General features: G+C 46.3%; 1 protein-coding gene across 3 annotated transcripts in view; it reads left to right on the top strand.

The window, feature by feature from the left end:
• VANGL1 (VANGL planar cell polarity protein 1) overlaps positions 1-20,830 on the top strand; it is a 53,552-nt gene that overhangs the window by 8,859 nt on the left and 23,863 nt on the right. For all 3 annotated transcript variants that reach the window (XM_079305623.1, XM_079305624.1, XM_079305625.1), the window contains 2 exons: positions 893-1,019; positions 4,240-4,847. In XM_079305623.1, the coding sequence (XP_079161749.1) occupies positions 893-1,019; positions 4,240-4,847 (735 nt within the window). The remainder of the gene's footprint in view (positions 1-892; positions 1,020-4,239; positions 4,848-20,830) is intronic.

The raw sequence follows: 20,830 nt of genomic DNA on the forward strand, positions 1-20,830 counted from the left end.
TTTGCCTTTTTTCCCTTCCTTAACATCCAACTGCCAATACAGATTGCCCATTTAAAATTAGAATTCTGTGTGGAAGGATGTCTTTACAGTTCCAAAACTGACATAAAAATCCTAGAGCCCTTAAACTGGAAAAATATCATCCCATGAAACCTTTGAGCTTTGGTAATGTCAAGCCAGTCCCTGAGCACAATGAGAGTTTCCAATGCAAAGGCTGCCTTCCTGTCCTTTTGGGAACAGGGAGGAAAACCATTGGGGAGCAGATTAGTAGGGCTTAATTCATCCTGAGATTTTCTCAGATGAGAAGCTGTGAGGCTTGCAAGGGTGCTCTGGAAATAAAGACTGGCCCTGTACCACTGATGTTCTTACTTTCTTTGTGGGAGTTTGAGTTATTAATCAGTGGAAGTAAACTTCACCAATTGTCCTACAGCGTTAAGGTCAGAGATGACAAGATTCTGCTTTGCAGGAACTAAAACTCTGTTGATTAATTCCTTGTGTTAACTGGGCATGTCTCTGCAAGTCACTTCTTGTAGGTGGAGAACTGTAAATTCCAAATGGAATTGCCAGCTATTTGGAGACTGCTTTGGAAAAGGCTTTCCTATTAAGCACAACACTGATGGGAAGCTGTTTTAAGAGAACATGAGGTGGTCAGTCCCCTCTGCTATGACTGAGAGGGTAGTCTGTTCCAGCCCCCAGGTTGTCAGCTTGTCTGGGCAAGGTCCCTTTCTACCTCCTCCAGATCTTGTTTTGTCGCAGTCTGGGTGATCAAAAGATGGACAAACTTGACTGATCTAGTGCTTGGAGCACCTGCTGCAGGTAGAGGTACAGCACATTTCAGGCTCTGCTCCATAGAGTCACCGGTAACATTGTTCTCCTCCTCTCCTGTTTGAAAAAGGAGCCGGGACAGACACAAATCTCCACGAAGCAAAGATGGCAGTCGGTCTGAGAAGTCCGTCACTATCCAGACACCTCCTGCAGAGCCACTGCTTGGGAATGACACCTCTCGGGCAGAGGAGGGCCAGGTAAGGAGGGTGTGGAAACAAACCTGCAGTGTGTCTTGTGGGACAGAGCATGTGGCATGCTGGCTCATGAGTAGGAAGAAAGAATTGCTTGCATGCTGTTTACTAAGGAATCATGGCTTATGGGTGCCCATTATTTGTGCATACAGCCAAAGTTTCAATCACTTCTGACTTGTTTGGAGGATATTATTTCTGACAGCACCAGAACTGATGCGACAGCTCCTTGGGCACTAATTTGCCTCTATCTAGAGGGTCATCTGCCAAGCCCTAATAGAAACATCTGTTTCTGTCATCTCACTGTGCATTATTCAGGTCAGCCCTTTCACCTGTATATGTACTTCAGTTTTTAATCAGGATTCGCTCCAAGTAATCATATAAAGTACCATAGAATCAGGATTCCGATAGGGAAAGGAGTCAAGAAATGTAGAGCTAGTGTGAAATAGCCTGTGAAGGAGAGTGAACTCAGAGAAAGCTTGCACATAACAATGAGTTAAATAAAAACTAGAATAATGCTGCATTTGGAAGGTACCTAGGACATATCCAGTGCTCTGCTCTAACAGGTGATGTGAAGGTTGGTATTCATTTTCAAAGAATGACTGATGCTGCAAGACGTAGAATGCAAAATGCTTTATAATCCTTGGCTGTGGGGCTCCACTTCTGCCTTTACAAAAAAAAAAAAAAAATTAAAAAAAAAAATTGTGTGGTTTCCAGCCAAACTGTATGGTGGCACCTGTAACAATATTCATGTAGCTACTAGTATGCTCATTTCAGCTCCTGTAATTTGGTATTTTGTAATCAGATGCTTGTTTTCGTGAGACCCAGCTAATATTTCAAATAGTTCTAAAGGTTCTGGTGGATTCCTAAATCCTTGTTTTCATGCAGGCCTCCTCAATTAAAGCCAAAGCTAAATAAGTTGATGTGAGAGCCAGACTTTTTTCTCCTAGGGAGCAGGGTGTCCTCAGTTAGGTCCAACAATTGTGTACCAATAGAGATTTAGCTTCCTGTTTCTCCTCCTGTGAGGAAAGGCTGAGGCAGGTGGGGTTGTTCAGCCTGGAGAAGGCTCTGAGGTGACCTTATTTTATGGCCTTTCAGTATCTGAAAGGAGCCTACAAGAGAGCCAGACAGGACTTTTCTCAAGGGCATGCAGTGATGGGACAAGGGGGAATGGTTTTAAACTGAAAAGGGGTAGATATAGATTTGGATATTAGGAAGAAATTACTTGCTTTGAGGGTGGCGAGGCACTGGATCAGATTGCTTAGAGAGGTTGTGGATGACCCATCCCTGGAAATGTTCCAAGGCTGGGTTAGATGGGGCTTTGAGCAGCCTGATCTGGTGGAAGGTGTCCCTGCCCATGGCAGGAAGGTTACAACTGGATGATCTTTCAAGTCCCTTCCAACCCAAAGCATTCTCTGAGTCTGTGGTTCCATAAAAATGCTTTTTGGTTTTTTTGGTGGTTTTTTTTTTTTTTTTTTTTTTTTTTGCATTAGGCTGTAGTCCACTTTTTCAAGTGGAAAGAGTTGTAACAGCTAAACTGTAACTAGGGTTGCCTGTTGTCTTCTGGGATGTAGCCTTAAGTTGCTCTGCTGTTCTTGTCCCTTCTTTTTTCTGCACAATTTTGCAGCTCATCAAATGGAGGAAACTAGGCGGAACTATTTAATGCATAAACATAAAACAGTTGAAATGCTTAAATTGCAGAGATGCTGTTAAAGAGGAAAATGTGGTAGGAATATGCTGCCTTTCAGGACATTCTACAATGCAGATATCTCTTCTGAGGCCTCTGTTTTGGTGAGAAATAACTCAAAAAAACCCTCATTATTTCAAGATGATGGCTATTTGTGGTTGGTCTGTCTTAAAACCCTACTCTCTAGGCATGGGAGGTATTTATGTCTTGGAGTGCATTAGAAGTTAAATCTCTGGAGTTGGGAGTTGTTCGAAGTAGTTGTGCTGCTTCAGTCTACTCCTTTCCCAAAGACTCTTTCCTCTAGCTCTTAAAAAGAAGTGAATAAAGGTTTAACATTATGCCTGTCTCTTTCAAATAAGTTGTTTTGCTCAGCATGGGCAGTTGGAGAAGTTGGGGAAGTTGTAAATCCTAGTAGTGACACAGGCTGCAGGAAGATATTCTCAAGAAGAAAAGCAAAAATGGTGTTCTGAATGAGCATTGCTGCTAAAAAATTGCCAGATGCCAAGCAGCAGAGCCACATGCATTGCCGCTCTTTGGCACACATTTGTGGGAAGCAACAGGAGCCTCCATGTGCATGAGTCACACCATCAGCAGCTGTGAGTCAAATCTGTACATGTCAGTGCAACTCTTTGGCTGTGCTAGCACCTGGGAGGAGTGATTGGAGACATTGTAGCATGGGAGAACCAATACAGACATTGTCTAATGTTAGCTAGGGAAGAAATGAGACTTTCAGAACATATAATGTAATCTGAAACTTGCCTATATGGTGACTGTATTTCAGGTAAGCCTCTATGTAAGTGGCTTCTGACAATGGCCTGGATTGTAATACCTGAGATACTTGGCAGTCTAGGATCCTCTAAACATAAAAGCCCCATACCTGAAAACATCCTCTGTGATCACCTTGCAATGTATTGGTTTAACTAAACTTCTACTAGATTGTCAGCTACTGAGAGCAGTGCCACTGTAGAGGAGAATAAAAGACAATGAAGTGGAGGAACTTTCTGGAGGTGTGGTTGCTTCTGTTACAGATGGAAAAATAATGTAAGAACATGTTTTTGATTGTGTAACAACAACAACTGGCTTGAAACGCTTAAATCAAAATTTTCCTTCCAGGTGCTTTTATGGTGCAGTTGCACTGCAGAATTTGTGGGCTGGAAGAATACTAGTCCTTGCCCTGGACATGGGAACTGGTGATTACTACAGTTTCCAAGACTTATGTCATGTTACTCAGTAAATGTGCCAGAAGAAGAATCTCTGGGGGTACAGTGAATGGCACAGCAAGCTGAGCTACCTTCTCTGCAGTTATGGGCTTTTAGCACCTAATGTTTATAGTCACTGGTTTGGACAACTTGCTGTTGTTTCCAAACCTTTATTAATTGTCAGGGTTGATTATTCACTATGTTTAAGGTGTTGTTTTTGCTGTATATTTTTTCTGGAACTTAAGGCTGTCATAGCAGTCTTTCCAGGAAAGAAAAATAGAATATGTGGAAGGAATAGCCTGATGGTTTCAATGTTATTTCTATTTATCTCTTCCTCCTTCAGGATGACAACTGGGGTGAGACCACAACAGCAATCACGGGCACCTCTGAGCACAGTATTTCCCAGGAGGACATTGCCCGGATCAGTAAGGATCTGGAAGACAGTGTTGGGTTGGACTGCAAACGTTACCTGGGCTTAACAGTGGCAGCTGTTCTCGGACTCTTAGTCTTCCTTACCCCCATTGCCTTCATTCTGTTACCCCAGATCCTGTGGCGAGATGATCTGGAACCGTGTGGTACTGTCTGTGAGGGACTGTTCATCTCTGTGGCGTTTAAACTCCTCATTCTCCTGATTGGGACCTGGGCTCTTTTCTTCCGCCAACCGAAGGCAGACCTACCAAGGGTGTTTGTGTTTCGGGCCTTTCTGCTGGTCCTCATATTCCTCTTTGTGTTTTCCTACTGGCTCTTCTACGGTGTTCGCATCTTGGACTTGAAGGACACCAACTACCAAGGGATAGTGCAGTATGCCGTGTCTCTGGTGGATGCCCTGCTCTTCATCCACTACCTGGCCATTGTGCTGCTGGAGCTGCGGCAGCTGCAGCCCATGTTCACCATCAAGGTGGTTCGCTCCACGGACGGGGAGTCACGATACTACAGCTTGGGACACCTGAGGTAGGTGCAAGCCCTTGGAGTCTGGTGGTGTAGATAAGTGTGGATCTGCTGTGGCATGAAGCATCAGCTGCATTTGAGTATGTGCTATTTCTGGTTCCTGAATCTTCCCCCAAAAGAATTCCTAGAGTTCCTCTGAAGTTACCAAACTGAATTTCTCTGACCCCTCTCTGAGTGTGGGAGAGGCTGTGCATGCCTCAGAGGAGTCCTGTGCATTACAGTAAATCAAAAAAGCTGGTGTCATAACTCTGGGATGGTTTAAAGGGCAATGCCTGAAGAGATCTTTAAGATCCTTCTCTGGGCTTCTTTCCTTGTCTCCTTACTGGAGGAGAATGGAGATCTCTACTTGTGTAGTTGGGGCTACCTTGTGCATTTTGATTGTATGGGCCAGGTACTGCTCTGGGAGCAGCCCTTCAAGCCATGCAGAGCATAACTACTCAGAGACTCCTGACAGCAGACCAGGCCATGTGGCAGGGCTGAAGGTTTTATGGCATGATGCTTTTTTTTAATTAGATATGGATCAGTTTGCTGGGTTGGATATATCTGGGAGTATTTGGGAGCATGGCACACGCATGCTGCTTCCACCCTTCTGCTGGCATTAGTGCTTCCCTCAGCAACGGTACGAAAAAGGACTGGTGTCTGAATTATCTTAGTTCCTGTGTCCTGCAAAGCTCTCCAGAAATGCCTTAGTTCCTGTGTTCTGTGAAGCTAGCGACTGAACCCTGGAGATGATTCCCCAGGCTGAATGTGCTCTTAAACATCTGTTCATCTTATCCTGTCCAGACCACAATGGCATGTTTATCTGTGGCAGATGAAGAGATTAGCTTCTGCTGGTTTAAGTGGATGTAGAACAGTCTGTTAGCTTAGCAGTGGAATTGCTTTGAAGCAGATTTAGTGGTTGAAGCTGAAGTCCAGGAGTTTTCTCCTGGATAAAGACAAACTCAAGGCCTGTTGGGTGAAGTAGGTCTGGACTCTGCTTTTCCTCCTCTGAAAATGTGAAGGGGAGAGCCCCTCCTCTATAATGGAAGTACACCCATTGACTTAATTAAACATCTCTTTCAAGATTTCAAAAAATGTACTAATATCTGTTGGTTTTCTTGTGAAATCACTGTTTTGAGCTTAATTATTCTGTGGTCAGTGATTCATCATAACCATGAAAGAGATGGAAAGATGACTACCAGAGTTTCCCTGTTACAATATCGTGCCTTGAGGTGTGATGAGGCAGTTCAATCATAAGTCAATTCTGCAGGGAAAGTTTGGTATGTGTCTGTATTTACCCATATATGCAAACACAGCGGATTTGGTTTGAGAGGGTTTGCTTAGTGGTAGATTGTGGATTTGTGTTCAGAGGAATTGAGATACTACACCTGCCAAAGTCTGCATGTCTAACTTGCCATTGGAGGCAAAGAATCAAGGCCATAATATTTAACAGCACATGCGTTAAAAGCAGTGTTTTCTCCAATTCTTTTTTGCAGCAGGGTTTTGAAATGTCTTGGGTGATGCTAAGGCAGCAAAGAGTTGTGAAGTTTGAGATGTAGGAAAACTTGTAACTTCTCGTTTGTTGGCAAGCTGATTTCCGTTTTGTTTGGTACGTTGAATGCAAGCCATGCAGCACATGAATGCTCCAGTGTCTTGTGTTACAGAAGAGTCTCATCAAGTGTGTCTGATAATGCTAAACTAGTGTTGCTTTTTCCTTAGTTTGACAGATTAGCATAATGTCTGTTCACATGTGTTTTAAAACCTCAGTCTTTCCATATTTACTGCTGCAAAGGTAAAGCTGTCGGTTTGATCAGGAATTCTCCCAGATAAGGCAGAGTTTGTCCTCTGTGTGTTACTTGTGTGTAAGTACTAAGAGCTTCTGATCTTGATAAAAAGTGTGGCTTCAATGTGACAAACTGTGTAAAAAGTGAATGTAGTTAATACCTCCTTCAGCTTCTAAGGGCTTAGGATTGTGAGATGTTTGAAACATGGAAAAAAAAGATAACTTAATCATCTTCACAGTATAATTTTGTAGAGTTTTCATTAAAGTAATGCTTGTTGATGAAATGTAGGTCAGTGTCATAAGGTGCTGCCTTCTGCCCCTGATTGTCTGGCTGAGGCATGGGGCTGAAGTATGTCTGTTATGGGAGAATGTGAAAACAGGCATGGACAGTCTGGATTTCAGGAGGTCCGGAGAAGCAGCCTTATGGCTGTGCTGGAGAGGTGGTTTTAATTGATGGAGTAGGCATATACCACTTGCTTCTGCCTTTGGGATCTGTTTGCCACCACGCATGCTGTTGGGAGTTGAGTGTTTTTCTATTACTGTGTCAATTGAAAGAATTTTTCCCATTATCATGCCAATGGAGCTGGCCAGGTTACACGCAGGGTCTCTGATGAGTCCAGACAAAAGGGGTAGGTGGGAACGGCTCCCGGAGGGGCCTCTGAGGCTTCCGGGAGGGGACTCGGGTTTCCGGCGAGCTCGGAGGAGGACGCCCGGATCTTCAGCCCACGCGGCTGGAGAACAGGAGAGCCAGACCCTCTGCGATCACCTGCCCTGCATCTGCCCCGTTCCAGCCTCCTGCCTCTGCGGACACAGCTGATCACCTGGACACAAACGGTGAGCGAGGAGCAGCTGCTCCAGCCCGTTCCCACCCGAGACCGGCGTGGCCGCTGCCACCCCCCCCACCCCCCCCTCTCCTCCTGCCTTCGTTCCCGTCTACCCTCAGCAGCTCCGGGCTGTGGACTAAGGACAGAAACAGCGTGCTTGCATCTAAAGGGACTGACACCAAGTTATCTATTCTGTTCTGTTAGCAATTTGAACAACTGCTGTTGTTTTCTGCTTGTACAGTTAGATGTATTAGTAAAAGAGCTGTTATTCCCACCCCCTTATCTCTGCCTCAGAGTCCTTGATTCAAACAATTATAATACTGGGGGGAGGGGGGGGGGAGTGGAACCAAAGTCTCTGTTTCAAAGGGAAACTTCTGCCCTTACTGGCAGACACCTGTCCTTTCAAACCAGGACAGATTTTGGCACCCAACGTGGGGCTCGAGGGCACTGAGTTGAGAGTTAAGACGGGAATAACAGCTCTCTTAAGTGGCAATATGTTGTGTGGTTTAATCTGGTTTGTGTTCCATGTGATCACAGCCATCTCCCTCCCATTTGCAAGCCCTTATTTGAATTTGGGCCCCCTCACCAAAGTTACTGTAGCTATTATCCGATTCGTTTTGTGGATTGATTATGTCAGGAATTCATGGGTTTTTAATTTTTTCTGGGAAGCGGTTGCATGGATCCAGAGCTATTGTACTCTAACTGCATGTTTCTGGGGTTATTTCAGAAATGGTACTTGCTGTGAGGTAACGAGTGCAAGAGAAATTTTCTCCCAACCCATCACCCAGTTTTTTGAGGCTACCCCACCAGTTCTCAAGGATTTCAGATCTGCTTTAATTGCTAGTGTTATTAATCAGTGGCTGGTGTTGTTGATAGGCCTGTTCTACTTAGCATTCAGAAACAAGGGAATATTGGCTTGGACAACAACTCTGATACCTGCCCCAGGGACTAGGGATGTTGCCCCAGGAACTAGGGATGTTGCCCCAGAACCTAACCCTGCCCCACAGCCCACTGCAGAAATGACCCACCCAGAGTGGGTGGGGGCTCTAGTGAAGGACATAAGTCAGATGTTGAAGAAGCATAGCCAGATGATGAAGGAGTATTTTTCTCCAGCTGGTGAGAAACCCTCCCCCTGCCCTAAAGAGTCAGATGGTGCTGCAGTGGAACCCGTAGATGTTGTATCTGTCCAGGTTCCAGCTGGATCACAGGAGCAGCCACAGCCAGCAGCAGTTGCTCCTGTGGAAACTAGGAAATCTAAGTTTAAAACGAGGCACTTAGATAATGGGGATCAGCAAGGAGGGTCCTCACAACCAGCAAGAGAGCCAGAGGTTGAGATTGTCACCGAGTCCCTCTCATATGATAGTCTCCGTAACCTGCGTAAAGACATTGCTCGGCAGGGCCGTGAGCCCTTTACAACTTGGTTACTCCGGGTCTGGGACCTTACGGGAACAGGTGTACAACTGGATGGAACTGAGGCCAGGAATTTCGGATCCTTGGCCCAGGATTCAGGTGTGGACCAGATATTCGTAAGGGAGCAAGGCCTCCTTTCCCTCTGGGACCGGCTTTTAATGAGTGTGAGAGAGAAGTTTGTCCACAGAGAGAGAATGCAGGAGCACCACCGTAGGATGCGCTGGAAGACCCTTGAGGAAGGGATCCAGCAGCTGAGAGAGACAGAAGTATTAGAGGTACTCTTTGGGAGGGATGGACAGCATGACAGTGACCCTGACAAGGTCAGGTGCACAGGGCAGATGTTATGGAATTTGGCAACCTTGGGTCCATCTCAATATACCACCTACATAGCCATGATTAATGCTGATAACCACCCAGAGACAGTGTGTTCTGTTGCCAACAAACTCAGAAATTTTGAGAGCATGATGAATGGCCCAATGCAGGCCAATGTCTCTGCCGTGGCCAGGGACCTCCAACAGGTCAAAGATAGGATGAGGGATATGAGGGAGGAGATGATGGAGAGAATTGAGGAGGTGAGGAAGATCAGTGTAGCACCAGTACGAGTCACAGGCCCCCAAGTCAGAGCTTCACACCCCCAGCTAGGGAGAGAGGGTACACCTCACAAGCTGACCTGTGGTTTTTCCTGCGAGACCATGGGAAAGACATGGAAAAATGGGATGGGAAACCCACTTCTGTCCTGGCATCACGGGTGCGTCAGCTCAGGGAGGAAAATGCTAACCGAGAGAACCACACTAAAATGAAGGTAGCCTCAACCTCCCACAAGCAAGGTGCAGGGTATTACAGCAAGGAGGATGATCTGTCAGATCCCCAGGAAGGAACCTCCACTATGTATGCCCAGGAAAGAAATAACAACCAGGGCTAGAGGAGCCCTGCCTCTAGCCAGGGAGAGGCATGGGATGACAGGATTTATTGGATAGTGTGTGTGCGATGGCCTGGCACATCAAAGCCACAGAAACATAAAGTGCTAGTTGATACTGGTTCACAATGCACCCTGATACCATCAGAACATGTGGGGAAGGTACCTGTTTCCATTGTTGGGGTGACGGGGGGATCACAGGAATTTACTTTGCTGGAAGCTGAGATTAGCCTGACAGGGAAGGGGCGGCAGAAACATTCAATTGTAACTGGCCCAGGGGCACCGTGCATTCTAGGCATAGACTTCCTCAGGAACGGCTACTACAAAGACCCAAAGGGGTTCAGGTGGGCTTTTGGAATAGCTACTGTAGCGACAGAGAGCATTAAGCAGTTGAACACCTTGCCTGGACTGTCAGAAAACCCCTCTGCAGTAGGACTCCTGAAAGTGACAGAGCAACAGGTGCCAATTGCCACCATTACAGTGCACCGCCGGCAGTACCGGACAAATCGAGATGCTGTGATCCCCATCCACAAGATGATTCGTGAGCTAGAGAACCAAGGGGTGGTCAGCAAGAGCCACTCACCCTTCAACAGTCCTATCTGGCCTGTGCAGAAATCTGATGGAGAATGGAGACTGACTGTGGACTATCGGGCATTGAATGAAGTGACTCCACCGCTGAGCGCTGCCGTGCCGGACATGCTGGAACTCCAGTACGAGCTGGAGTCCAAGGCAGCAAGGTGGTATGCCACCATTGACATTGCAAATGCATTCTTCTCCATTCCTTTGGCAGCAGAGTGCAGGTCTCAGTCTGCTTTCACCTGGAGAGGCGTGCAGTACACCTGGAACCGACTCCCCCAGGGGTGGAAGCACAGCCCCACCATCTGCCACGGACTGATCCAGGCTGCACTGGAGAAGGGTGAGACTCCAGAACATTTGCAGTACATCAATGACATCATTGTGTGGGGGAACACAGCAATGGAGGTATTTGAGAAAGGAGAGAAGATCATCCAGCTTTTGCTGGGAGCCGGTTTCACCATTAAAAAGAGCAAAGTCAAAGGACCTGCCGGAGAGATCCAGTTCCTGGGAGTGAAGTGGCAGGATGGACAGCGCCAGATCCCCACTGAGGTCATCAATAAGATCACTGCAATGTCTCCACCAACAAGCAAGAAGGAGACACAAGCTTTACTAGGTGCTATCGGCTTTTGGAGAATGCACGTCCCTAAGTACAGCCAGATTGTGAGCCCTCTCTACCTGGTCACTCGCAAGAAGAATGATTTCCACTGGGGCCCCGAACAACAGCAAGCCTTCGCCCAGATCAAACAGGCAATCGCTCATGCAGTGGCCCTTGGCCCAGTCAGGACAGGACCAGAGGTAAAAAATGTGCTCTACTCTGCAGCTGGGAACCATGGTCTGTCCTGGAGCCTTTGGCAGAAGGTGCCTGGTGAGACCCGAGGCCGACCCCTGGGATTCTGGAGCAGAAGCTACAAAGGGTCTGAAGCCAATTAAACTCCCACAGAGAAGGAAATCTTGGCTGCCTATGAAGGAGTTCAAGCTGCCTCAGAGGTGATTGGCACAGAAGCACAGCTTCTCCTGGCACCCTGACTGCCAGTGCTGGGGTGGATGTTCAAAGGAAAGGTTCCCTCTACTCACCACACCACTGATGCCACATGGAGCAAGTTGATTGCCCTCATCACGCAGCGCGCCCGTACTGGCAACCCAAATCGCTCTGGGATTTTGGAGATAATTACAAACTGGCCCGAAGGTGAAGATTTTGGTCTCGCTGATGAAGAGGAGCAGAAGCAAGTGACCTGGGCTGAAGAAGCTCCACCGTACAACCAGCTGCCAGCAGATGAAACACGCTACGCCCTTTTCACTGACGGTTCCTGCCGCATTGTGGGGATGAAGAGGAAGTGGAAAGCTGCTGTATGGAGCCCCACACGACAGGTTGCACAAGCTACCGAAGGAGAAGGTGGATCGAGTCAACTTGCTGAACTCAAAGCTGTTCAGCTGGCCTTGGCCATTGCTGAGAGAGAGAAATGGCCAAAGCTCTACCTTTACACTGATTCGTGGATGGTAGCCAATGCTCTGTGGGGTTGGCTGGAAAGGTGGAAAAAGGCAGACTGGCAATATAGAGGAAAACCAATCTGGGCTGCTGATGAGTGGAAAGACATTGCCACTTGGGTAGAGAAGCTACCCATGAAAGTCCGTCATGTGGATGCCCATGTTCCCAAGAGTCGGGCTAATGGAGAACATAGGCACAACAAGCAAGTAGATCAGGCTGCACAGATAGAGGTGTCAAAGATAGACTTAGATTGGGAACACAAGGGAGAACTGTTCCTGCCTCGATGGGCCCACGATGCCTCAGGCCATCAGGGCAGAGACGCCACCTATAAGTGGGCACGAGACCGAGGGGTGGATCTAACCATGGACAGCATCTCTCAGGTTATTCATGACTGTAACACATGCGCTGCCATCAAACAGGCCAAGCGGGTGAAGCCCCTCTGGTATGGGGGGCAATGGTCCAAATATAAGTATGGAGAGGCCTGGCAGATTGACTATATCACACTGCCTCAGACCCGCCAAGGCAAGCGCTACGTGCTGACCATGGTAGAAGCCACCACTGGATGGTTGGAGACCTACCCTGTGCCTCACGCCACTGCTCGGAACACCATCCTGGGCCTGGAAAAACAAGTCCTCTGGAGGCGTGGTACCCCTGAAAGAATTGAGTCAGACAATGGGACTAATTTCAAAAATAGCCTTATAAACACCTGGGCTAAAGAACATGGCATCGAGTGGGTGTACCATATTCCCTACCATGCACCAGTGTCTGGGAAAGTCGAACGGTGCAATGGTCTGCTTAAAACCACCTTAAAGGCACTTGGTGGGGGGACTTTCAAGAACTGGGAGATCAATCTACCAAAGGCCACATGGTTAGTGAATACCCGAGGTTCCACTAACCGAGCAGGCCCTGCCCAGTCAGAGCCCTTGGGAGCAGCAGATGGAGATAAGGTTCCAGTGGTACACCTGAGAGGCATGTTAGGGAAAACTGTCTGGGTGAACTCTGCTTCCAGCAAAGACAATCCTGTTCGTGGGGTGGTTTTTGCTCAAGGACCAGGTTGCACTTGGTGGGTGATGCAAAAGGATGGAGAGACCCGATGCATACCCCAAGGGGACTTTGTTCTAGGGTGAACTATCTATGATACTGTGCCTGTAACTACATGTATGTATATAATTTAAAGGTTTCAATATGATGTAGCATGTTGGCATGGAAAAAAATTCGGGGTGGATAATGTTGGGGGTTGAGTGTTTTTCTATTACTGTGTCAATTGAAAGAATTTTTCCCATTATCATGCCAATGGAGCTGGCCGGGTTACACGCAGGGTCTCTGATGAGTCCAGACAAAAGGGGTAGGTGGGAACGGCTCCCGGAGGGGCCTCTGAGGTTTCCGGGAGGGGACTCGTGTTTCCGGCGAGCTGGGAGGAGGACGCCCGGATCTTCAGCCCACGTGGCCGGAGGCCAGACCTCTGCGATCACCTGCCCTGCATCTGCCCTGTTCCAGCCTCCTGCCTCTGCGGACACAGCTGATCACCCGGGCACACACGGTGAGCGAGGAGCAGCCACTCCAGCCCGTTCCCGCCCGGGACCAGCGTGGTTGCTGCCGCTCCCCCCCCCCCCCCCCCGTCTGCCCTTGGCAGCTCCGGGCTGTGGACTAAGGACAGAAACAGCGTGCTTGCATCTAAAGGGACTGACACCAAGTTATCTATTCTGTTCTGTTAGCAATTTGAAAAACTGCTGTTGTTTTCTGCTTGTACAGTTAGATGTATTAGTAAAAGAGCTGTTATTCCCACCCCCTTATGTCTGCCTCAGAGTCCTTGATTCAAACAATTATAATACTGGGGGGGGGGGGAGTGGAACCAAAGTCTCTGTTTCAAAAGGAAACTTCTGCCCTTACTGGCAGACACCTGTCCTTTCAAACCAAGACACATGCTTGCCTCGTTCTAACACTTTTAAAGGAGTCTTGGAGAGGTTTTGAGCTGCCACCTGGAAGGAAGCAGCTTGTTTTAACAGGTATAACAGTCTGGCTCCTGAAATCAAAACCTTTTCTCTCTTTATACTCTCAAATATCTTAAAAGCTTTAAATACCCACAATCCATGCAGTCTAGTGTGCTCTGGAGAAGCTGGTGGTGAGAAGAGACTTGAGACATCTTGTATTGTTCAGTGTTGCTTCTTGGAGTAGTTACGGGTTTTTTTCATCACAGCAGAATTGTTAATATCACCCCTTTTTAATCCAAGATGGAAGCTTTCCAATTATAGGACTTTTTTGAGGTAGAGAGAGCTGCTACATAAGTATGAGAGCAAAATGTTTTCTAGGGGGGAAGGGAAGAAAACAATAACTCAACCACTCTTCTGGCAAACCATGTTTTTGCTAGGCAGGGTACAGATAGGATTTTCTACCTTCTTTGGCTCCAGATGCAGTAAAGAACTTGAAAGTGCTGAGTAAGGCATTCTACTCCACCCCTGAGAGCCCTAGGTCGAGGACGGTAAGCATATTTGGGAGTAGTTCCCCAAATTCATATTATAATCAGCCTATTAATAGGCTTGCTTGGTCCCACCCCCAGCACTTTGGCTATAACTTTTCTTCTGGGAGACTTGACTGCCAAAACAAATGTTCCCTTTGGCCTTGATTCAGGAGCTTGTCAGGGGGAGGTAAAAGTTAAAATAGGAGTCTTGATGAGTGTGGTGCTAAATCTCAGCTCACTGACTCCTCTGCTGCTCCTGGGTTGCTTTCTGGTCATATGGGTGGGTAAAGAGCAGGAAGCAGCAGAGATGGCAGGAAAGGTCAAGCCTGGGAAAATGCAGGAGGTTGGGTGGGAATGGTGGTGAGACTGAAAGCAACAACAAAGGGAAACAAAGGTGGGGGAGCACAAGAGTCGATAACTTCTGAGTTGAAAGGCCAGTATTTTTGTGAGTGGAGGCTTGCATTTGCAGCTTTGGTTTTTCCCCTATGAATAGGGATGCTGGCACTTGGTATCCAGAGTTCAATATTGTCTTTATGGCTCAGAAACTGTGTAGGAAGGATTCTACTGGAGAAACTCCCTCCCTTTTCTGTAGTTAGGGTGCTAACCATGTTGCCTCCAGTGAATACTCTTTCCCACCCTAGAGCTTTGCTAGTCTAGACAGCTAAAGAAATTTAATGTCTTGTAATACATGTGGTAATTACTGATCTCTCACATAGGCTGAATGTCTGGCTGCAGTATAGTTATATAGTTAGTATGGTTTTCTGAGGTTAGAAATGTTTGGGAGTGGGTCCTCTTCTCCCTTTTGCTCATCCTTGCAGCATCCTTGTATGAGGAGCAGGGCTGTGATATTTCATCTTGTTTCGGGCTGTTTAAAGGAGTAGGAGTTTTAGTCTTCTATTCTGTCTGTTGTGGTTTACCCCAGCTGGTAAGTACCACACAGTCCCTCACTCACACCTTGCTCTGTAAGAGAGAGGTGAGAATCAGAAAAAAGGGTAAAATCTTTTTATGGGTTAAGATAAGAACAGTTTAATATTTTAATTAATGTGAAATGTAATACTAATTGTAATGACAGTAATAGTAGTAATGGTAATGAAGAGGGGAAAGAGAGGGAAATAAAACCCAAGGAAAGGAAATAGTGCTCTCCACCCACTGTCTGATGTCCAGCCCCTTCCCAGGCAGTGATTCATGGCTTCTGGCCAGCTGTCCTCAGTTGATACACTGAGCATGATGTTCTGTGATATGGAATATCCCTTTGGCCAGTTTGGGTCAGGTGTCCTGGCTGTGCTCCCTCCCAGCTTCTTGTGCAACTTGTCACTGAATGGTCCAACAGGGAAAACTGAAAAGTCCTTGACTTAGAGTAAGCAAGCACTTAGCAACAACCCAAACATCAGCTTACTAGGAAGAAAAGTAACATAATCCCTGAGAGAACCAGGACATTGTCCTTTCTAGTGTGGGCTTACCTTTATGAGCCAGGTGGTTAGGAAGGTGGTGGGGAAGCCTGTGTACACCTTTGGAGTCAGGGTTCAAGTTTTGCAGATGGCTGTGAGCTAGTCAGTGTTCTCTTGTCTATCTAATTAAGAGAGGCTTGGTACTCAGAAACAGCAGTTCTGTGTGGTAAAAGTTCTGTGCTTGAATATTCTCTATACCCCTGTTACCCATTTCATTTGCATGGGTGTTTGCTGAATTGTGGTTTAAAAATTTAAGAAGGGAACAGCTGCTTCTTCAAAACAAGTACCTGTCTCTGAAAACCCTGTACCTTCCCTGCAGGAATTACCAATACCTTACAGAGAGACCTGGTAGCTTGCACACACTCACAAAAGAAAGGAGATGCAGACATGTTCTGTGGAAGGGGAGCACATTCAGCCTGTCTCCCAGCCTGTTAGACCTGTTTCTTACAAAGTTGATCTCTAGGTTGTCAGTATTTACTGATTAATCTGTTGGGTGCTCTCTTGTCAGGCATCCCTTGGTGCCACTGGCACTTTGTTCAGTGCTTGAGGGAGTGTGTGGATTGCCAAGGAGTGGGAATATTTCAGCCTGAATTTTTAAGCCTTGACATCTGATCTTGCTGCTCAAATACACCTCCCCATAGAAAGGATGCTAATGAAGAGCACAAGGTCAGGGTTTGAACTGTACAGAGTGCTCTTGTCTGGAGTTGTGTCAACACTTATGCTGTCTTAAAATCTTTTTACTCCTCAAAAGGAAAGCTTCCATGGAATATAGACACCTTGATTTCTGTTTCTAGCATGGCTGTAACCGTGGGTTTAGGCAGTTGGAGCTATTTCTTCAGCAAGAGCTGCTGAAATCTTGCTGATTTCTGGTGAAGGACTGACCCCACACATACACTTGTAGGTTATTTCCATTAGGGCAGTCAGAAGAGACTTCAGGACAAGTATTGGTGCACCATAGTCCAGTGCTGCACCTGCCGAGATGTCATAAATCCTGCTGGAGACACTCCAGGCTTTTCCTTCTCCCCTGTGTGCAGCTTGTTTGCTGTATGTTCCTAAGGTCTTGAGGAATTACACTGACCCTCCTTTCTCCTTCGGGTTTCTTCAACCTCACCATCCTCTGTAGAGATGCACACTGATGAAACAGATTGAGCTGATGAGTTTTTACCTTGTTCTGTAGCAAAACATTATTAACTGTTCTGTCCTGCTGCTTTGATTGCAGGAACATGCTAGAACAGCATGTTACGCATAATTTGCAGACCAGCTCTGTTGCCAGAGCCTCCGGCCTGTGTGAAATTAGCCTTGTTCTTGAATACATTTTCCCTGTCATGAAATCTGTATAAGGTGTCCTAATGCCCATTTGTGTGAGTTTCTCCTGCCCATCATCAAAAGGGATGAGCACAAATATTGATCAGTCTTCCCTCCCAAGAAGTTCTATAGCCAGCGGAATGGGTGTTAATTGCATTTGCAAGTGTGAAGCTCCTGAGGGAATTGAGGGGTCTCCTCCAGATCAGCTTCTTTGGCGATGAGAGGTGTCAGACTTGTGGTCCCTATTCCACTGTCTCTTGTCTCTCCAGCAGGACTTCACAAAATTGCATTTACCACTACCTTTTTGCAACTCATCATCTCTGCAAATTCTTGAAACTCATTTGGGCTGCTTTTCCATCCTCCCAGTCCTAAACTTGAAGAAATTAATTCACTGTGGGCAGTTGAGCATTAGCACCTTTCAAACACCCCTGCATGAAGTAGTCATGGAATAGGGAAGAAAGCTCTTACTTGTGGATGAACTGATAATGACTTAGATAGGAGGAGATTTTCAGCCACATTCTTAACCATTTCTAGTCATTTTTAGGCCATACTTTTCCCCTGCCTGTGTCTGCTGCCTTACTTCTGGAGGATGGTGCTACAAAGATATGATTGCTTTTGCCGGGAGGGTACCCATGGAATTGCAGAAGGGAATTTTCCAGTAGCCTCTGAAAAGAAAAGTGCTGTTGCCTGCTGAGTAAGGAGCAGTCTCCTTTGATGGTCCAGATGAGTTATGGTGCCTTGTTTTGTTTTACAGGGGTTTGCTGGGTGGTGCAAGGGGTGTGTTCCCAGCAAACTTCAGGTAGGGTGTAAGACATGGCTCAGAGCAACACCTCTGCTTGTTGTGACAGAAGTGAACAGCAAGCTCAAGCAATGCCAGGTACTCCTCATTACAGGTGAGGGGAAAGTCTAGGATGCACCAGAAGTATTGACAACGTGTACAACTTGTCTGGGAGTTTCTGATGCGGTGAAGTCTGTCTCTGAAACCTTGGAGGGTGTGCTTTTCTGAAAAGAGCATGTTTTCTGAGCCTCTTACCTTTCTGCATACAGTTTTCAGATTTTACACATGGATTTTCATATGGAACTGCTCCTCCTTTTGATAAAGGGGAGAGAACCGGGGAACTGAAGTGCTCGTATCTTTGTTCCCTTCTCTCCTCTCTTCCTTGATCTTGATCCCTGATCACCCCCAGCACCCTCTGTGCATACACCATCTCTCCTCTCCTCCTCACCCTAAGCAGTGTGACCTGAGTGCATCAGACACCAGGCCAGGTACCAGTCTTATTTGTGCTCCTGCAGATGCATCAGGCAGCAAGGGCAAGTGGTTCAGGTTGACTGTTATATCCTGGAGCAGTCTTGGGTTTTTTGATTAATTAATACTTTAAAAGTTTACAAGCCTGCTTGCAAGTGAAGTGCCTGCTGTCAATTATTAACCCTCATGGCCAGTACAGTGTTACTTACTCCTTGGTGAGGAGCTGCTCGGCTTCATCTTTCTGAAAGAGATGGTGTGGAGGAAATGCCATTGGGTTGATCTGCAGGGATTTCGTTTCTTGTTGGCTTGTCTTTCAAAACCGACACTGCCCAGAACTCCAAGAACCGTATGCACTCCAGCCTACCCTGTACTTAGGGGGTTTGTCATGGAATTTCTGTTCCACTGCTCTCCCGCCCTATGAAGTGCCTGTGTGTACCACCCACAGAGACAGATGGCCTCCCTAGCTGCTGAACAAACTTTGTGGCCATGAAAGTACTTTTATCTTTGAATGCTGAAAAAAATATCCATCCCTTCAACTTTGATGTCTGTTACTTGTGTTGGATGATGAAATACAAATATCTGCAAAGACATGAGCTGTGTGTCCTTTGGGGGAAAAAGAAGAGGCTCACATTTTGCTAAGAGGACAAGGAATTGTGAATTTACAGTTCTCATGTAGCACAACAAGTAAAATCTAATAAATATGGAAGCTTATTCCAAACTCTACCCTGAAGAAGTAAGGAAAAGTTAATAAGGAACTGTGTGGTAGTAGTAGAAATGTATTTATTTTTATTTATTAATGGCAATAAAATTGAGGGCAATATTTTCACTTACAACTTGATTGCCCCTCCAGTACATGCGTAAATGAACTTTAGTGCTTAAATTTCTTTTGTTCAGTGTGGGTCAAGTGGGGACATCAGCTGACACTGTGGGGAGAGTTATTCCCTGGCTGACAGAAAAACAGCTTCCTGGCACAGCCATAATGACCCTTGGCTGTGGTTTGAAGCTTCGGGCTGCTGACTCTGGCTTGCATTCCTCTAGTCGTGGTGGAGAGTTATCTGCATCCTTGCTGGGGCTGAATTTTTTCTCAGCTTGGAACTGCGGGTCATGTCCCTTTGGCCCCAGTGTTGTTTGTAGGGTTGCTGAGTGCTGATTATGAAATCAGGTGGCTCTTGCTTGTGCAAAGCTAGCTGGGGTGGAACTTTGTAAGGGATGGTGTGTGGTGAAGGGATGCTGTGCTGGGAGGACTGGGCTGTAGTTTGAGAGTTGATACCCCTCTGTGTGCTAAGGTCTTCTAGTGGCTAGCATGGATGCAGCATCTTCAGGCCTGTCTGCCTAGGCTTTCAGGAGAATAACACTGCCAGGTGTTTTAAGAGGAATCTGAGAACAGGTAAAAGCTGCTGTATTGACTTGAAAGACAACCTCTTTCAAAGTCTTTAATCCCATCCCCACCTGGGAGTCAAAGAAGCGATGGTCCTCTTTCCAGAGAGAGCACCTGACCAGGCAGCTGTAGGATCAAGAGCTAAATGCTGATGTTTCATGGATGCAGCATCTAAATGGAAAATCTTATTACAGCACTGTAGTTTAGCTGCTGGTAGAAGCTTTAAACACTTTATTTCATTGGAATTCAAGCTGTATTCATAGCTTTGGCTTGAAAGAAGCACCTTATATCAGCAACTAACCTCTTCTCCCACCCTCAAAAAACTACTAACAAAAAGCCCCACCCTTAGTTACTTCATAACTATTAATGTAGATTGAAGAATTCCTTGGCTGAAGACTGTCCTTATTATAAGCACGAATAGACTTTAAATTATCTTGTGTAAATGCAGACGCTTTACAAACTTTTTACTATACCTGCCAGTTCCTACATATACTTTTTTTCATTTGACCTCAGACTACTGATCAGAGGCATAGCGTGCATGTGTGCTGGGAAGAGGAAATACATTGCTGTCATGGTTTATGCTGCTCCCAGGAACTGAAAATGGTAATCCAGGGTCCCATATGTTGCTGGCTTCTGCAGGGTTCATGGGTGCTTGAGCAGGACACAAACTTGAGCTGGAAGCTGACGGATGTCATGTAGCTCAGGGCTTGGGGGTGTCTGGTATTTAATCTCTTGTGTCTGTACTAAGTGCCTATCTCAGCTCACTCTTGCATGCAGGGTAAGCTCATGATCTTGCTCCTTACTCCTGTGTTCAGAGGGTAAAGCACACCTTGGTATTGTTCTGTCCTCCGACTTGTCTCTAAATCCTAAATACAACTTCAAATGTGTAGAAACCTTTTTTTTAGAGGTTACACCTCCCTCAGAAATTCTCGGTACACCCCTCAATTGCGTAAATGTTTGATCATAGTTCTGCATCACTTCTTAAGCTAATGCTGCTGCAGAAAAAAATCCTGTCAGCAGCCTGATCCTTTCTCACCTCTCCCAAATATCCATGTAGTTTTACAGTTTGTATGTATTTTTCTACCTGGATTATTTTGCTCAGTTTCATTTCTGCTATTAATTTCATATAGTCTTCTTAACTACCCTTGTGGTGTTTATTGTTTTACAAAGGCTTTTG

Source organism: Erithacus rubecula, assembly GCF_903797595.1.
Source record: "Erithacus rubecula genome assembly, chromosome: 1".
NCBI classification, from domain to species: Eukaryota; Metazoa; Chordata; class Aves; order Passeriformes; family Muscicapidae; genus Erithacus; species Erithacus rubecula.